At 33.5% G+C, this 20,299-nt stretch overlaps 1 protein-coding gene across 3 annotated transcripts in view; it reads right to left on the reverse strand.

Moving 5' to 3' along the window:
- Positions 1 to 19,334, reverse strand: part of tanc1b (tetratricopeptide repeat, ankyrin repeat and coiled-coil containing 1b) — a 317,932-nt gene extending 298,598 nt beyond the window's left edge. For 2 of the 3 annotated variants that reach the window (XR_012385665.1, XM_068223687.2), the window contains exon 1: positions 19,212 to 19,334. Coding sequence is in view for 1 of the 3 variants with exons in the window: in XM_068223687.2 (XP_068079788.2) it covers positions 19,212 to 19,331 (120 nt within the window). In the remaining 2 variants the exon portion in view is untranslated. The remainder of the gene's footprint in view (positions 1 to 19,211) is intronic. The other variant, XM_021479050.3, reaches the window with a different exon arrangement.
- Positions 19,335 to 20,299: the final 965 nt, after the last annotated feature.

Below are 20,299 nucleotides of genomic sequence, written 5' to 3' on the forward strand. Positions count from 1 at the left end.
ACAAAAATAACATAAAAGTTTAAGACAATAATAAAACAAAAGAAATTTAATAATAATAAAACAAAATTAAATAGTTTCTAAATAAAAACATGACTAAATTGTTTAAAAACAAAAAGAAAATGTAATGGTTTAACTTAAAAACTAAATTAAATTAAATTGTTTAAAAATAAAAGCTAAATTAAATGGTTTTAAAATTAAATTAAATTAAATTAAATTAAATTAAATTAAATTAAATTTAAATTAAATTAAATTAAATTAAATTAAATTAAATTAAATTAAATTAAATTAAATTAAATTAAATTAAATTAAATTAAAAATAAAATAAAATTAAATTAAACTAAAAATAAAATAAAATAAAATTACTTTTAACAAACTGACAACTCATGAGGTATGACCCAAGGTTTATAGTAGTCAATGTTTGAACTGGATCAAAAAAATATAAGCTTTTGACTGATTTCTAAAACAATCCTATCCACGACACTTACTTTTTTGCCAGCACAAGAATAAATTCAAACTATGTCAATATTGTCAAAATAAAATATAGTTTTAAAATGAAATTTATGAGCATAATAAAAAAATTCAACTAAAATAAAATAATGTAAAATCATAATAAAACAAAAAACTATAAAACAAAACTAAATTTGTTTCAAAATAAAATTTAAAAACATAATAAAACTATTTCAAAATAAAAACAAAATTGATATGTTTCAAAATAAAAACTAAATCAAATTGTTTAAAAACAAAATAATAAAATGACAACTCACAGGGCATGACACAAGGTTTATAGTAGTCAACAATTGAAGTGGATCCAAAACATAGTTTATGAAAATTGTCTAAAACTATTAAACAACACCCACTTGTCTTAAAAAAAATGCCTCCACTTCAAATGATTACTACTATTTAAATAAAGTCTAACAACTTAAAATGAATATTAACTTATGAAATTAGGGGTCACCAACCTCAACATATTGGCAATTAACCATTTTATTTCATTAAATATAGAGTTTGCCAAGAAACAGATGATAAATATTTGCATAAAGCAGACGCAACATACCTGATAACTACTCCAAATAAAGTCATGATGGCAGAAAGTCTATTTCAAGAACTAAGTTTCGGAGCCAAAAGATGATGCTGGCATTAGCAGGTCTATCTGAAACATCTCCAAATTCTTCAGAGGAGCAGTTTAACAGTGGTGTGGCAAACATTATAACTTTACAACAAACAGTTCAGGGATAGGCCATAGATACCAGTAGCAGAGGAAGGAGAAAAATAAAATAATGTAAATAAAAACAGAAAATGTATTTTGCGACACCACATTTAGCTCCTAACAATGATAAAACTGTACATAACAGTACTGTACAGTGGAAAAGACCACACAGAAAAGGACTATTGCTTTTTTTTTACATTTTAAATCACATTTGAATGCACTTTTGCTAACTTTATTTAGAACTTCAGGACAAATGTTTGATTAAGAATGTAGATTACATCAAATAAATAATAATAAAATGTAAACAACACTTCTTAGAAACCAACGATTACAGGTCAGACATAAAACATTGCTAATTATAATGTAAAAAGTAAACACTGTACATTCAAGTGTGCAGCTTTTCTCTTTATACTGTTATTCATCTTTCTGTCAGCATCATCCACATGGTGGAGTGAAATATTGATCCAAATCATCATTATAAGCATTACTCTAAACAAGAGCATAAATTGAAAAAAATAGTACAGTGATGTATCTCAACACACTGGCAACAAGACAACAAAATCCCACTCTTGTGTGTTTTCCCCGAGCTGTCAAGGCGGTGCTCTACATTTCACAGCCTGGTACAGTTTATTCTGCACATTCCCTCATAGCGAGCTCGCCGCATGTCCAAAAACGTCAGCTCAACCCAAACACACACGGCGCAGGGGTCTAATATAAGGCTTTGAGACCTTGTTTGAGCTCTAACTGGTGTAAAGGAGTCTCTAAGTGTAACAGACTTCAGACAACACCGTTGGGAAGTCTGGAGTCTGGACCACAATATCAGCAGGAATTGTCCCATTATATAGAATGAGACTAAAATAATGACACCTAAATTGACCAATCAGGAGTATTTTTGTGTTTTGTGCTCCTTTTATCTGAAAATAAGATTTTAACAATTCGATTACAAGTAAATAGGGCTGGGTGATATAACAAAAATCTGATATGATGTAAGTGATCTCATACTTGAGAACTATACGCATCACGATATAGAATAAATTCTGTAAATTCCATCAATTAATAGGTTATATAAATAGAGCTAAATATTTGCACATATATATATATATATATATATATATATATGTATATATATATATATATATATATATATATATATATATATATATATATATATATATATATATATATATATATATTAGAGAGAGTGCAATATAAAGAACAATAGATAGATAGAACGCTAGATATTTGAACGATAGGTTGATCAACGACTATAGATGGGTAGATGGATCGATAGAACAATAGGTAGAACAGATAGAGTGATAGATAGATTAAATGACAGAACATTAGAGAATGATAGAACCATAGATAGTTAGAACGATAGAACAATAGAATGATATAAAGATAGATACAAGGATATATAGAATGATAGAAGGATATTTAGAATGGCAAAAGGATAGATAAACAGACGGATGGATGGATGGACGGACGGACAGATGGACAGGCGGATGGACGGATGGATAGATAGAATGATGGACAGGACATTAGACATAACAATGGATAAAACAATAGAATGATGGATAGAACGATAGATAGACAAAATGAATGAAGAATAGAACGATAGACAGACAGAACAAAAGAACGGTAGAAAGTTAGAATAATAAAATAATAGAAGGATAGATAGAACAATAGATAGAAAGATGAATAGACAAAACGATGGATAGATCGAATAATAGAACAATAGATAGACAGAACAATAGAACGATAGATAGAGCATTAGAACGATAGAAAGATAAAATAATAGATGAAAGGACAAAGAAAAAGTTAGAATGATAGAAAGATAGAATGATAAAATAATAGATAGGAGAAATAGAACGAGGGATAGGCAGAATGATAGAACAATAGATAAAATAATTGAAGGATAGATAGAACAAGAGAATGATTGAAAGGTAGAACGATAAAATATTTGATAGAAGGATCGATAGAAAAATATACAGATCGATAAAATAATAAATAGAAGGATAGAACGATGGATAGACAGAACAATAGATAGAAGGATGGATAGAACGATGAAGACAGAACGATGAATAGACAGAACAATAGAACAATAGATAGAATGATAGATGGAAAGATAGAAAGATGAAATAATAGATAAGGATTCATAGAACGATGGATAGACAGAATGATAGAACGATAGAATGATAAAAAGATACAACGCTAAAATAATAGAAGGATCGATAAAAAAATAAACAGACCGATAAAATAATAAATAGAAGAATGGATAGAATGATGGATAGACAGAACAATAGAAAGATGGATAAAACAATAGACAGACAGAAGGATGGATAAAACAATAGAACGATAGATAGAACGACAGACAGACAGAACGATGGATAAAACAATAGAATGACAGAACGATTGAATAATAGATAATAGAATGATGGATAGAATAATAGAACAATAGAATGATGAATAGCTAGAATAATTAAATGACAGACAGAAGTATAGACAGAAGATTGGAGAGAATGATAGATGGAATGATAGAACAATAGACTTAAAACGATAAATAGAAAGATAGAAGGATAGACAGAAGGATAGGTAAGAAGAGAACGATAGAACAATGAATAGAATGATAAAACGAGACAGAATGATAGATAGAACGACAGATGATAACAAAATAACAAATTTGAATACATATGTCAAGTATGTATATTATAAAGAATATTTTAAGTACATAATTATGCACATATATTATGTAAATACAAACCTTTAGTCATGATTACAAACTTACAAGTCGTGTGTAATCATTCAACAGCACTACTCCAAGCACCTCAAACTAAACTGAAACTGCACACTTCACCTTTAACCTTCCCGGTGAGCATCTAGATATGATCATTAGCATCGTTCAGAAGCGCAATCAAGATAAACACAATCTGTGCTCGGAAATACGGAGCATTTGGACCTCCCACAGAGCACTAGAATTAGCTTATTATTTCCAGACTGACAGCATCTGAGTGCCCCGTCTAATCAGACACACAACACAGCTTTTGTTTTGGACGTAACACAATCCTCTCCCTGGCCACTAGCACAATGTTATTAAATGAGCGTTTCCCTGCAGGCCACCAGAGTCACCATAAAAACGTCCCTTCATGATATATGACCCACTGACATGCAGTCGCTGATAGTGATGGAGCCAGAGAGGGTAATTAAGAAATCTCGCTTTCGTTATAGTTGCCACTGTAGCACTGTTAGCACTGCATGATGGAGAAAATTCATTATGCGACATTTGTTTGAGGCATCAAAGTGCATTTGTGCCTTGCTGATTTACCTTAAAGGGACAGTTCATCCAAAAACGAAAGTGCTGTAATCATTTACTCACTGGTTCCAAATCTGTTTGAGTTCGTCTGTTGAAGACAAAGGAAGATATGCAGTGGTATAAATCTTTGATTCGATTACATTTTCGATTCTCAAGTCACGGTTCGATACGATTTTCGATTTAAAAAAGAAAAATTAAACAAAATTCTAACCAAATCATACAGTAAATGAATAATAAGTTACACACATAATTACCACTTCTCAATCACTTTTTCCGCGGGGCAGTGATCTGTGTCGTTATAATGGCGTCGGCAAAACAGGTGCACAACCAACAGGAACCAGCCAACAGTATGTGAGGTGTTCGCTAAAATTACCAAGTACAAATGTGAAAGTTTGAAGCAGTCTACTGACCTGCTGACTGCCTGGACCCGCTGTCTAAGCGCATGACAGTGTTTGTGTGTGTGTGCGTCTGTGTCTGAGCCTGTGTGGACCGGGACCGGGAGGGAGACGTGAGATTACCAGGAGATCATCACTCGTTTGCGGGCATCCGGAGACTCGCGAAACTTCCCGCCCTACTCATAATTCTCTCTTCATATAGCCGTAAGCCTATTACATACACTCAAAAAAATGAATTATGGCTGTAGTTGGTCCAAAGAATGTAACTATGTTTAAATTAAACAATTCGCTTATGTTTGTGTATTAAAAATAAAAGTGTTGTGTTGGAAAAAATTAGAAAAAGTAAGTTTTCACATTTAAACAGCTCGCTTATGTAACATGAATGCAAGGGAGTTGTGTTGCTTCTGCTGTACTGCATTTTGGTCAATAGGTGGAGTAATATCTGCACATGCGCAGTTTCAAAACAACACAGGAAGTAAGAAGATTCAAACCACAACGATCACTCTCAGCTCAGCGCCATATTATGGAAATCAAAAGATGAAGATTACAGTACAAATTGAGAACGTGCACAAAGCTTTTCCCAATGTGGACACACAGGTGAGATTTTTTTTTTACTTTTTATGTATTTATACTGAGGCTGTGACAACATTTGAATCATAAATGTACTCTCTTGTAATACTATGTTGTGTTTGTGTATAGTATTGCTATGAAATTGCCATGTTCCCTGTGTCTTTTCCACATTATAGACAGATAAATGTATAGTTTGTTTTGCATTCCTGTGAAATTTTATACTTGGTATATATTAACTCCCCCAAACTAAAGTTGCAAACGTTGGTAGTAAGGAATAGTCATGTTAGAATAGTCTAAGCTTTTCACTCATTATAGCACACGTGCTGCTGATAATGTGACAATAAAAGTGATTTGATTTTTTATTTGATTTGATAGTCTTTATTTTAAATGAGTGTCAAGCAGTTTGTCGAGTTTGAATGCCAGTTTTGATAACTTACATAAAATTTATTAAAATGTGGTGTTGGCACATTGTTATTTATTATCTAATTGTATTATTCAAGCCTGTTAACTTAAAAAAAAAAAATCAGCAAAAAAGCATATGTGACACTTAAGTAGTATAACATCTAGCATGATGACATATTTAATGTAAGCTTATTTGTTTGGTCACCTAACACGTTTAATTTTTTAAGTTTAGTAGTTTGCTATTTATATTATTATATTTTATTATTACAAATCTTTGCTCACTCACATCTATTTTCTCCCTCACAGGTTTACAGCTCAACCTCTATAGTCCCATATCTGGCTGAGGAGACTGTGGATCGTCCAGGTACTATGCCTTTAGATGCCTATACACATTAAAATGATGTACAGTAAAAATTACTAGTAATTTTAACTACTAATTACTTAGTAAATTACTAATTGTCATTTCATGCCATTTAGAACATCACCAGTGGAAAAAAAGGTGTGAATGCATCCTCAAAGCCCTCAAAGTGAGGGAGTACATGGTAAGCTATTTTATTTTATTTTTTTAAACATTTTGTATTTTCCTCTTAAACCAATTCCTCCTTTCACCTTTGATCTGTTGGTAAATGTTTTATTTTTTTACCTGACATTTTTAGGATGCTGGACATGATGAAGCACAAACCTTGATGTGCAACACCACCTTATGAATCTACAGTAGTTACATTAACATTTAGCAGACTCTTTTGTCTAAAGTGACTTACAATTGAGGACACATTCAGCAAATCAACAAGAAGAGGCAATACATCCAAGATGTGCTAATCATACAAAAAAAAATTAAAGAATTTAGAATGCTTCTACATGTGGTTTGTCAAGCCCACACACCTGTGTGAAGCAGACTTCATGCACAATGTTTTGTTTTTTGTTTTTTAGATATAGGGGGTGGTTGTAAGAAAGTGTCTGGTGCAAATGTGCAGAAATGGTGCAAGTGTCAGAGAGATGAATGTGTGTAGCTATTGCATGATCTGTGATGGTTGGTCTAATTTATGGTGTAGTGCTTATCGTGTTACTTTGCTTTAAAATGTTAATCTTTCTTTGAACAACTGAAGTGTTCTCTGCTTTTTCAGTGTATAGAAGGTACAGTATAGTTTACAAAAGAAGACTTAATTTTTCTAAGTATATTTTTGATAAATCATTTGAAGGCAGAATATTATTTTTTAATGTTTTTTGTAATATATGAAAAGTATTATTTTGATAGGTGTATTTTATGATGTTTTTGTAAGCATATTTTTAAAATCATTTATTGTTTTCAATTTGCTTCATACTTGTAGTACTATTATTTTAATAGTATTGATATTTTAACTTATTGTAATAAGTGAAGATACAGATAAAGACAGTATTTGGATTTTGATAATCATTTTATTGCTGGAAAATGTGTAAAACTGTAAAAATGCTATTGAATAAACTCAATGAAACGGAAACTGTTTTTTTTATTTGGTTAAACATAACAATATCAATTTTACAATAATTGAACTTAAATAACTACATTGATTAAAGCTAAATTATAAATGTTACGTTGATTGAACTAAACAACATTACATTACCTTTATGTAACTAACTTAAGTTCACTAAAATTAATATTCTTTCTTAAAGGTAACTTAACTCGGTTACGTGGAACGAGTGGACAAAAAAAAGTTAATTAACGCCAACATATCATTTTTTTGAGTGTATTCATAAAACACTGTGATATAACCGCACTTGGTTCGGATCGTTCTCACTGCAATTGAACCGCTCCAGGGTTAGTTTCAATCGAGCCGAGACCACCTCATTCAAGCGATCTCGGAGTTCAAGCGATCTCGGAATAAGTTACTTACATAGCAGAGCTTGCAAACTGTGTTTTTTTTGTCGACAACACTAACGTTGTCAACATAACTCACTGGAAATCCAAAATACTTCCACACCGGCGACTTCATTGAAAGAGGAGAGGGTTTAAGCTCTGTCGACGGGTCTCCTGCTTCTGCAGTTTAACAAGCACTTCAACAAGCCTGTTTTTTTCCCGCTTGGCAAGCCAAGCTGACGTGACATGGGGGCGTGGCAGCATCGACGATTCTATTTTTTGATTCAATAATCGAAATTGAGCATGAATTTCGATCAATTTCGATTTAAAATCTAAATCGTGACACCCTTAGTCCCTTGTTTATCATGGGAGTTACGTTTTAAAAATAACCTGCGGTAGGTGAAATCCATAAAGTAGTCCGTTTTTTTTTTTTTTACAATTATTATGGTTGTTTTAAGCCTGTAAAACCCCTCACTACACACTTTATACACTTTTCTCAGACTTTAAAATTTTCACACTTTTCTCTCTCGTTTAAACACTGTCAAACTTTCGCAGAAAAATAAGTCCAGTGTTATGGAATAAAACCAAAGAACAAAACCTGTTGTCAGGCGCAAACATTAAAAATGCAAAGTAAATATTGTAATGTCAGTTTTTTCTAATATCGTGCAGCGCTAGTCTCCGCTACAGTTACTAGACACGCCCTTTACTGCTGATTGGCTGCAGGTGTGTTTTGGGTCTGACACTATGACCACAAGCCTTTTTTTCCTAATGTTGCTTAAAGCACCTTTAAAACCACAGAGAGACAGAAGGCTGACATTTGAACTTAAATCTCCACAGGTGTGTCATGTTGTGAGTCACACTGGCTCCTTCATGCATTTCCAAATCAATCCAGCGGAGCACATGGCTACTTCAGCAAAAGCAGATGTGAAGCATAATGGACAAACAGTCATGACGTCGGTTCAATAGGTCTTTTCATGCCTTTCTGCGTGTACTGCATGTGTACGGCACCAGCACCTGTTATTTGCTGGCTGGCTTTGAACCACAGGACAGGGTTCCCACACTTTTTGACCAATAACCTTCCATGACTTTTAGTCATTTGTGATTACATTGTAGGTTTTTGGTACATTCTTTACAGACATGGCAAAGAGCTGAGCAAATGCCAACACAAACTCATTGGAAAATGTGCTTCAGCCTATATTTTAGTGAAACTGTAAAAACATAAGCTGCTTTTCCACAATCGTGCCAAACCGTTTTAAGAACACTTCGGTACGGATACGGTTGTTTCTCCACTGAGCCTGGAACGGCGCAGCACGATTACAAACCGTTCTCGGCCCGGAATTCTCGGCACGGTTAGACAACCGTGCTGAACTGTGCTGACAGATTCTGTGTGTTGATGTCGCAGCTCTGTTGCTAAGCTACCACAGCTGGCTCAGCAGAAGCGCACTAGTCATCAGACATCCTCAATAAACTACAGTACATTTAATATAAAATAATGATTCAGGTCTAAACGATACAGTTTGAAAAAGGTTTTAAAACCATAGAGCAGTCTCTGGCAGAGAAGTGAATAACTCATCACATTCTTACGAAGATATTTTATTCATTAAAGTTATTATTTTATTGACTTGAATACAGACCTACTTCGCCTGCCTGAATGTGAGTTTATTGCACGCAGCGCTGTATTTCACAGCACAAAACTCGCTCTGATCCGGGAGAGACATGCCAGCGATTTGCGCTGCTGACTTTTTTTTCCTGCTGCGCATCGAATAAAGCGAATAAAGTCACGCTTAGCATCGTCGATGTCCAAATTCCACAACAACATCACTATATCCATGGAACACGAACTTGCAGACTCTTTTAACAACGAGGAAATAATTGCACTTTTTAATTCAAAGCCAGGACAGCTTGTTAATACCGGCGAGACCACCTGAAGGACGGCGTGTTGTAATGTCGGCTGTCCAAAAGACTTTGCTTGAAAGCTTTGCGGAGCGGCACTGTAACTGTCCAAGGTACTGTTGAATGATTTATATTATAGCATATGCACTAATAAACAAGTCAAAACAATGAATGAATTAAATAAATATGGATTCTTAAATGTCAGTATTGCTTTTACTCAAAAAATATCAATACGTTTTGACAAATGTTTTATAAACATAAAATGAGCAATTTTCATCATTTCAGCTATAGGCAATTATATGACTCAGTTATACATACGTTAGATGACATTAATGAGGCATGTAACATGTTTCTGTGTTTTTGTTCTTGGTGATCTTTAATAGCTACGCAAATATTTTCTAAAACGTCAAGCAATAATTCGCCTTCAGCTTGTTAGTTAGGCTAATTATGAACACAAAATAATTATAATAATAAAAATAAAATGATCAAAATAAAAAGATAACAGAGCAGCATTTTGCTAAATATAATAGTGCTTTATATGCTTTAAATCCTGCTATATGTGTTGTTTCAAATTTCGTTTTTTATTTCACTTGCTGCATTCGTTATTTAATGTTTGAATAGTAAAACAAACAACAGCCATCGCTTAATTGGTTTCATTGTACCATCATAATGTAGTATATTTTATATCATTATCAACTTTTGATATAAAAACGCAGTGTAATTTAATTGATTGTTAAAAATGAAATAATTTATGTGCTGTGTTTTTGTTAGTGAAAGTGCCCGCTCAACTTTGACAAGGCCTGTCCAAAATGATATTTCTGCCACTATATACAAATGCACTATTATTGTTGTCTTATCATTCTTTATTTTTCTGTTATGTTCAGAGATTTTAAATATTTATTTCCCCTCTAATTATTTTCAATCATCACGTTACATTTTGGTAATTTTCCCTCCAAATAAAATTTAGCCAGAGCTGCGCAACATATAAATAAATAAGGGTGCACATGTACCTATATTTAGCACCCCTATTTGATAGAGCGGCATAACAGTATTTAGTCACATGGTTGCTTTTGCTTTTATGGAAAAAAAAAAAAAAACTTGTTTCGGTTCTTATTTAACTTTAATTGAACAAAGGGAGCCGTTTACATTGCGTTACCAAGGCAACTACTGATGGGTTTTGTGTAATGTTTAAAGAGCTTTGTCGCAGCACGACAGTGGAAAATGAAACCGTATCCATGCTGTCTGGCCCGGTTTGGCACGGAATGGAACAGTTCTGTTTAAAGAACTATTCAGCACGATAGTGGAAAAGCGGCTATACATTTGACTGCAGTTTGTGTGTAAAATGAACACTAGGGGGCAGCATGATGACAAAACACAGTAATGTTTTTTCACAGTAATGATATTTACAGGGAAGTTTATGCAGTTCTTTGCACGCCAAATAAATATTACCAAACAACTTAATGGTGTTTATGATTTGTAATTAGATATTTTTGCCAGGTCAAAGTGCATTTTAATCTTACGTCCGCTTTTGAAAACACTTTTGGTTGAATTTAGGTCAGTGGTTCGCAAGGTGCTGTTGTTATAGTTACACTGACCTGTTATAGGACATTCCCGCTTTTTTGACAAAAAATATGCATTTAACATTAATGCTCATCAGTAACTTACAAAGGGCGAGGCAGTGGCGCAGTAGGTAGTGCTGTCGCCTCACAGCAAGAAGGTCGCTGGTTCGAACCTCGGCTCAGTTGGCGTTTCTGTGTGGAGTTTGCATGTTCTCCCTGCGTTCGCATAGGCTTCCTCCGGGTGCTCCGGGTTCCCCCACAGTCCAAAGACATGCGGTACAGGTGAATTTGGCAGGCTAAATTGTCCATAGTGTATGAGTGTGTGTGTGTGAGTGTGTGTGGATGTTTTCCAGAGATGGGTTGCGGCTGGAAGGGCATCCACTGCGTAAAAAACTTGCAGGATAAGTTGGCGGTTCATTCCGCTGTGGCGACCCCGGATTAATGAAGGGAATAAGCTGACAAGAAAATAAATGAATAAATGAATAACTTACAAACTCACCAATAACTTTTTGTAATGTATGTCCCTGTAAGAAAACATCATAAATAATGGGAGATCCGTCTAACTGGCTCAGATCAGACCCACCTACGTATGACCAATGGATAAAATAAAAATTAGAGAAATTGGTGAAATGGAACGAATAACTTATTGCCTTAGACTCCAGATGAATATATTTGAAGTAAAATGGAATCCAATTCTAACAATTATACATGTGTAACTTTAAACGTGCAACATAGATTTAATGAACAGCTAAATTACATAGACGACAAGTATACGAGACATCTCCCAATTCCCCCCACACCCCCCTTTTTTTTCTTTTATTTTCTTATTATTTTTATTTAATTATTTATTGTAACATATTTTATATATAAATTCAACACAACATATATTATTTTAAAATAAAACTGTGCAAATGTCCCTTTTTTTTCCTCCCCAATCTTTTAAGTATCTATATGTATCCTTACTATTTCTGATGCATCTTGATTTTGTGTTATGTTCTAATAAAAAAATGTAAAATAATTTTAAAAATTATATATAATGGGAAATCTGGCAACCACAATAATCAGGCTCCCTTTGATCAAATTAGGCATGGGCCGGGGTATAGGTTTCGGATGGTATGATAACCTTGGATAAAAATATCACGCTTCACGGTATTGTGATTACTGCTATGAAATATGTTCTTTTTGAATGTCCGGGTCAAATAAAACTACTTTTTCCCCCAATTAAAAACAATATGTTTTATTTTAGAAAACATTTATAATATTTTGGAACTGTAAACATGTCAGGTAAAATAATTGTAATAAATCATTGGCTTCATGCTCTCTTCATTAGTTTCAGAAACACAAATTTCTTTACAACACATAAAAAAACTTACATATACCTTAAGAACAGTATAACAAACATTTTTAGCGGTTTTAAAACCATGACTTTTCCAAATTGCTGTAAACCTTGAAACCAGTTATCGTCCCATGCCTAAATCAAACCCTTGGGAACAAGTGTGGTCAAAACCAAAGTTCACAGGACTGTGTTCTCTGGATTTCTCTCAAGCGGTGGACTTCTACATTCAGATTGCTTGCCGCTGAACCATAACATATGTTATTACCATAAAGTTGACTTTATTTCAACTCTCCTTGGCGCAAACACACCAGCGAAGATGTGCCGCTTCGCTCCTCGCTGCCGGCTCCAATTGAAAATGAATGACTTCCAGCTACTGTGACGCTCTCGCCGCTTTCGGTGTGAATGCACAGTAAGTGACACATTTCAGATTTGAGAAAACGTATAGACATCGCCCTCTAGTGATTTTCTCATCTAAAACATGCAATGAAATGTACCTGAATCAACGTACTTTATGCTTCACAAAATGTAGGCTGAGGCACATATTTCCAATGAGCCTGGGCTGGAAAATGCACAATCATGTTACATATATGACAAATTGAAATTTGAACTAAAATTTAAAGTGTCCTGATTTCCATGACCGTGGGAAAAACATGTATAGTGAATCCATGGCGAGCTTTCCTAAGGCTAAGAAAAGGAGTGTCCTCTGTCAACAGCACACAAACAACGCTCATGACTCACAAATCCATAGAGAAGAGGGCATTAAAACTCCATCACAAAACTGATGATGAGCGGTTTCAGTCTCAATATGATCCTAATTAAAGCACCATGAGCCACTATGAAATGTTTAAACATTACTATAATTAATAAAACAGATAAAATTGTCATGCAACAGGCCGACTGTAACAGACCTAAAATGGTGTGTTATATACAAAAATATTTATTTCCTTTTTAATATTTCTGTCAAAATTGCCTGGACTTGAGAATAACCTGTAAACTAAAGTATATCAGTACCCTAAAAAAATAATTATACAAGCTTTTTTTTATTTTATTGAGACATAATTATTGATTTTATATTAGGGCACTTTTATTCAATTCAGAACCATCTCAAAAATAGGTCTAATTGACTAGTTATACAAAAATCACAAAAAAATGTAATTGACGGAAAGGAAGCACTTCAACACTGTTTATTTATTATCCTCTATATATGATCAATAAAGCAAAATAGCTTGTCGACACACTTTAAATTACCGTGAACAAGTATTTTCTTTTTAAAAAGATATTATCCAAAGACTTTGATTGCAACAAACATGTGTCCAATTATTGCCCAGATATTTTTATTATCATTAAACCCATGGCCCAGTGGGCTAACACTCTTATCATTACAATGGTGTGTGTTTTCATTTCTAGCACACACATTGGAAAAACGACATTAAGCACTAACATTTGTACCAGTAATTAATATTTATAAGCAATACAAATTTGTCTCAAAGTTGACCTCGAATTTTCTCTTCATACAATCAAAAGCCATTAGACTGAAATTACTCAAGTTTTAATCATCATGAAGCAATCGTTTACTAATCACTTAATCATTCACTAATCACATTTACAAAACAACTTATTACATGCGTCTAAAGCAGCGGTTCCCAAACTGGGTGCATGCACCCCTAGGGGTGCACAATAGAATGCTTGTGATGGCGGAAAATGTTATCTTTTATTATTTCTATGCATTTATCTCGGGTAAACTTCACATGTCATATTTTTGAGAGAAAATAAATTTACTGAGAAAGAGAGAAAAAAAAAAATCACATTACAAATTGTAATTTACAACCTTTGCATACTCATCTTGCGATTTCACATCTGCACCACAATAACCCCGCCCTTTTCCATTAGGCGCTAAGTGATCATACATTCGTAATGTTTTTTTCCGCTTAGTGTATTCACCAAAATGGACACCTGGTTAAAAACTGCCATTTTAAAGAAGCCAAGTGACAGTAGGGATGAACCATCTACATCAGCCTCTTCTGTGGAGATGTGCAGCGCCCTTGAATATACGGACTAGGTAAAGAGGCCAAACAGAGAAATCCAGAGGAGATGTACTGATGAAGAGAATTAGGCCTATGATAGACAGTGAGAAAATGTCAAGTAAAAAAACTTAAATATAGCGACAGTTCCATTGGTTTTGGGTTTACATGGATTGGAGATGCAGAAAAATCCAAATCTGCAATGTGTAGTCTATGGTGAAGTTTTAGCTAATAGCAGTCTTAAGCCCTCACATAGGGTCCGGCACTTACAAACAAGTCACAGCCACATACAAGACAGGCCTGAACGTTTTTTTCAAGGAATATTGGAGGTACTGCAGAAGAAGAAAAAAGGAGGCACAAAGGAGCAGTGGCTTTCATCCGAAAGGTTGCACCATCGGTTTCCTGGGTACACTGCAGCATCCACCAAGAAGCGCTAGCGGTGAAAAACATGCCAGATGAACTTTTGTCTGTACTTAATGACGCTGTGAAAATTGTCAACTTCATTAAAGCTCGTCCATTAAATTCACGTATTTTATTATTTTTATTTAGTTAATGTATTTGAAAATGTGGAGTTTAATCGGGTAAGGGAAGCTTGACAGGTGTCAAATATTAGAAAGGGGTGCACACAGCAAAACGTTTGAGAACCACTGGTCCAAAGTATTTAAATCGATGAATGAAGGTTACTTTTTACGTCACAAAACAAAGGTTTGTGCCCTCCTGCAATGTTTATATTCATTCATAGGCCTCTCACGATATCTATTTTTGTAGTACGATTTAAAATATATTGTGATAAATTATATTGTGATAAATGATATTATTGTCATTTTAAGACAATTTTATGCCACTCATTATATAATGCCAAAATGACAACATAATATCATCGCTCTTCCAAAGAACACGTAATATTTTATCCTTAAGAATATTTTAATTTAATTATAGTCATTATAACAATTCAATAATGAGGTTTTGGAATCAGAATGTGAAAACGAATATCCTAAACAAATGAATTACAATAAATGTTAACAAAAAAGTAACAGAGGCTGCGATATCTGCTGCCAGATCTATTTTCAGTTGTCAGACACCCACATGAACATATACTATAGTAATAGTAAATATTATAGTGATTTTTAACCACACTGACACCTCCAATAGAGATAGAGATGCTGCACAATCAGCTAAAATGTTGCTAAAAAAATTTATGTATGGGCGATGTATATTGCAGCACCAAAAATGATTGAGGTCATGTCCATGTGTTGTGCGATAAGTGCATATCTTGATAACTGTGACAGGCCTATTCTTGCAAATAGCTTCCAAGTGATGTTTTACAGGAGTGAACATTGTCCAAGTATTTTTTATTATATTTTTTCTTCTGGAGAAAGCCATTTTTCTTTTAGTTTGTCTGGAATATTAATAAAAGTGTAGCTGCTAAGGTCAATAATATTAGCTCTGATTGGCTGCAGAACAAACCACTGCTGTCCAATGACTTATCCGAGCATGTTGGGCATATTCATTCATTTTCTTGTCAGCTTAGTCCCTTTATTAATCCGGGGTCGCCACATTGGAATGAACCGCCAACTTATCCAGCACTTTTTTATGCAGCGGATGCCCTTCCAGCCATAACCCATCGCTGGGAAATATCCACACACACACTCAAACACTACAGACAATTTAGCCTACCCAATTCACCTGTACCGCATGTCTTTGGACTGTGGGGGAAACCAACACGAACGCAGGGAGAACATGTAAACTCCACACATAAACGCCATGTTGGGCACATTAGCACCACAAATTTACTTAGTTAAGCCTTTTAATTGCACTTTGAACTAAATACTAGTATTGTGCAAAATAAGTAGTAAAATTGTGTACTGCCATCATGGAAAAGATCAAATAAATGATTTCTTAGAACTATTGTTTTAAAAATGTGTTAAAAACAAAAAATCTTCCCACCGTTGAATAACACTCATGCAAATGAAAGTTCACAAAAAGAAAACCAGACTTTATAATGCTTAAAAAAAGATATTATAACGTTTATAAATGTAATTTCTACGTCTAAAAATAGAAAAGGAGTTAAAACAAATAACTTATGTTCCACCTATAACAATTTTTTATATAAAATGCTTATATAAATGTATATTTCTGGTGTTAAGTGCATTTTATTTTTACAGAAATTAAAAATGTAAAAATGTACAATACATTTATATGTTAATTTATGAGCATGCACCCTCTCTTTCTTTCATTTATCTATTTCTTTCTTTTATTTTATTTCTTCTCTTGTTTAATCATTGTTGTTAGCACATGTGAAACACTTTTGGTGAATAATGAAACTGCATGTTTGTTCTTGTTAATAAAGTATTTTTAAAAGCTGTATAGTCCAAAAAAACATATAATTTATATGTAAATCATGTCATAATCAGTGTAATGATGCTTCCAACAGCCATCCATAAGGTTACATCCCAAGAATAATGAATCTCAATGAATCAGAAATCCAACAATTTACACTTCATAATATATGTGTATGTTAATTGATGAGTTTGAACCCTCTCTTTATTTTTGATTTATTTATTTCATTTCTTCTCGTTTAATCATTGTTGTTAAAGCATGTGAAATACTTTTAATTAAACTATATATGCTTGTTTTTGTTATTAAAGCATAAACACTATATAGTTTAAAAAACATATTAGATGTAAATGTCATGTCAGATGTCAAAATTACTCATGTCATGATCACTGTAACATTAATGATGCTTCCAACTGCCATCCATAGTTACATCCCCAAAAAAATCTCACAATATATACTTTATAATATATTTGTATGTTAATTGAGGAGTATGTACTCTCTCTTAATTTTTTTATTTTATCTATTTTTCTCTTTTCTTGTTGTTAAACCTTGGTGTTAAAGCATGTGAAATACTGTTGCTGTATAATGAAACTGTACAATGCTTGGTATTGCTAATAAAGCACACAAAAGCCATCAAAACACATATAAATTACACGAAAATCATGTTATATGTCAACGTTACTCATGTCATGATCAGTGTAATGATGCTCCCAACTGTCATCCATAACGTTACATGGCCAAAAATTTATCTTAATGAATCGGATATCCCACAATGTTTTTAACATTATATTTGTATGTTAATAGATGAGTATGTACCTGTTCTTCTTTTTTTTATATTTCATTTCTTCTCTTATTTAATCCTCGTTGTTGAAGCATGTGAAACTGTACAATGCTTGTCCTTGTTAATAAAGTATTTTTAAAAAGCTGTATAGTCCAAAAAAACATAAAAAATACATGAAAAATCATGTTATATCTCGACGTCACTCATGTCATGATCAGTGTATACATTATAACGATGTTACCAACTGAAATCCATAACGTTACATGCACACACAAAAAAATTATCTTAATGAATCAGAAATCCCACAATATACACTTTATAATATATTTGTAGGTAATGCATGAATATGTACTCTCTTATTCTTTTTTAATTAATTCATGTTATTTTATTTAATCTTTTGTTTAATTCCTGCTGTTATAGCATGTGAAACACTCTTAATGAAACTATACATGCTTGTTCTTGTTGTCAAAGCATAAAACACTGTATAGCTCCAAAAAAAAGCTCATATAATTTACATGAAAAATCACATTAGATGTAAACGTCACGATCATTGTAATTTGTAACGTTAATGATGCTTCCTACTGTCATCCATAACGTTACCTCGCTAAAAATAATTCAGAAATCCCACAATACACATTTTATAATATGTTTGTATGTTAACTGATGAGTTTGTACCCTCTCTTCCTTTTTTATTTTATTTTTTCTCTTGTTTAATCCCTGTCGTTAAAGCATGTGAAATACGTTTTATCAAACTATACATGCTTGTTCTTGTTAATAAAGCATAAAAACTGTATACCTCAAAAAAGCTACACAAATAATCATGTCACATGTCAACATTACTCATGTCATGATCATTGTAACATTAATGATGCTTCCAACTGCCATCCATAACGTTACACCCCCCCCCACCCACCCCCAAAAAATATCTCAAATAATCAGAAATCCCACAATATACACTTTATAATATATTTGTATCTTAATAGATGAGTATCTACTCTCTCTTCCTTTTTTGTTAATTTTATTGTCTTTATTCTCATGTTTAATGCTTGTTGTTAACGCATGGGAAATACTTTTTTTAATGAAACTCTACATACTTGTTCTTGTTAATAAAGTCTTTTTTTTAAAGTTGCATTGTCAAAAAGCTCATATAAATTACATGACAAATCATGTTATATCTCAGCGTTCCTCATGTCATGATCAGCTTCCAACTACCATCCATAACGCTACATCCCCATAAGTGAATCTCAATGAACCAGATATCCCACAACATGAGGAGATGATCCCATCAGGACACGCCAAAAATCCAACCACACGTCTACAAAAGTTTCCAGTCTACATTTGATCACTTTATAACCCAAATCCACTCGGAAAACAGCGCTGATATCAATATCAGAGAAGCGGACAAGCCTCGGCATATTCCCGTTTAACCTGAGATCCCGAATAACGAAATAAACACCGCGAAACAAATTATAAACTTCACTTACGAGCCTCTGAAGGTGTTTCGGGAAGTTTTGAACAGTCGGTTAACATCCACAGACAGCAGTGAAGATAAAAACAGCACTTTACCTGATTTATGTCATTAATTCTCCGCCTGGGAAAAGTTTGAGGACGCCGCTTCTCTCTCACGGACAGTCGGTGTGCTGATGATGATGCGCGCGCAGCTCCTCCTCCTCCCTCTGACGTCATCGCGTCGTCTGCGCCAAAGTATGTTTACTATCAAGGTTGTTATAAATTTAATTTATTTTCTTTGTAAATTCCATATCCACAAATGCAAATTTACTAATACTAAACCATATTTTCCTGTGTTTTTGCAAGAATTTAGTCATTATATACAATTAATTTCATTATCTAAAAATAAGAAAGCAAACAGAACTATTTCATTTTGTAATGACTTTAATTTATGTACTGTTCTTGATTCTTAAATGTCTTACCCTCAAAAAAAAAAAAAAAAAAAAAAAAAAAAAAAAAAAAAAAAAAAAAGTTTACTATCAAGGGGCTTTTCGAGCACTAGTGAGGCATCTTGATTTACTGTTGAGTGAGACAGCGTTTTTTACAAAACTGGAGCTGTGTAGATTCTGAACAGGAGAATATGTGTCGTACTACCCCGTTTACTACCTTTTTAGTCACAGAAAATAGTTAATTACTATTTATAGGGGCTTTTGAGTAGCCTACTAGTGAGGCATCTTGATTTACTCTTGAAGTAAAATAGTATCAATTACTAAACTGGAGCTGTGCAGATTCTGAACAGGAAAATATGTCGTACTACCCTGTTTACTATCTTTTTAGTCGCTGAAAATAGTCTAATGCTTAATTACCCTAATCAAGGGGCTTTTCTCTACTAGCGAGGCTTCTTAATTTAGGCCTACTGTTGAAGAGAGTATTCAGTACTAAACTGGAGCTGTGCAGATTCTGAACAGGAAAATAATGCTGTATTAACCCGTTTGCTACCTTTTTAGTCACAGAAAATAGTTAATTACTATCTATAGAGGCTTTTAAGTAGCCTAGTGAGGCATCTTGATTTACTATTGAAATAAGATAGTATCCATTACTAAACTGGAGCTGTGCAGATTCTGAACAGGAAAATAATGCAGCATTAAGCCGTTTACTACCTTTTTAGTCGCTAAAAATAGTCTAATGGTTAATTACCCTAAGCA

This window comes from Danio rerio, chromosome 9 (assembly GCF_049306965.1).
Source record: "Danio rerio strain Tuebingen ecotype United States chromosome 9, GRCz12tu, whole genome shotgun sequence".
Taxonomy (NCBI): domain Eukaryota; kingdom Metazoa; phylum Chordata; class Actinopteri; order Cypriniformes; family Danionidae; genus Danio; species Danio rerio.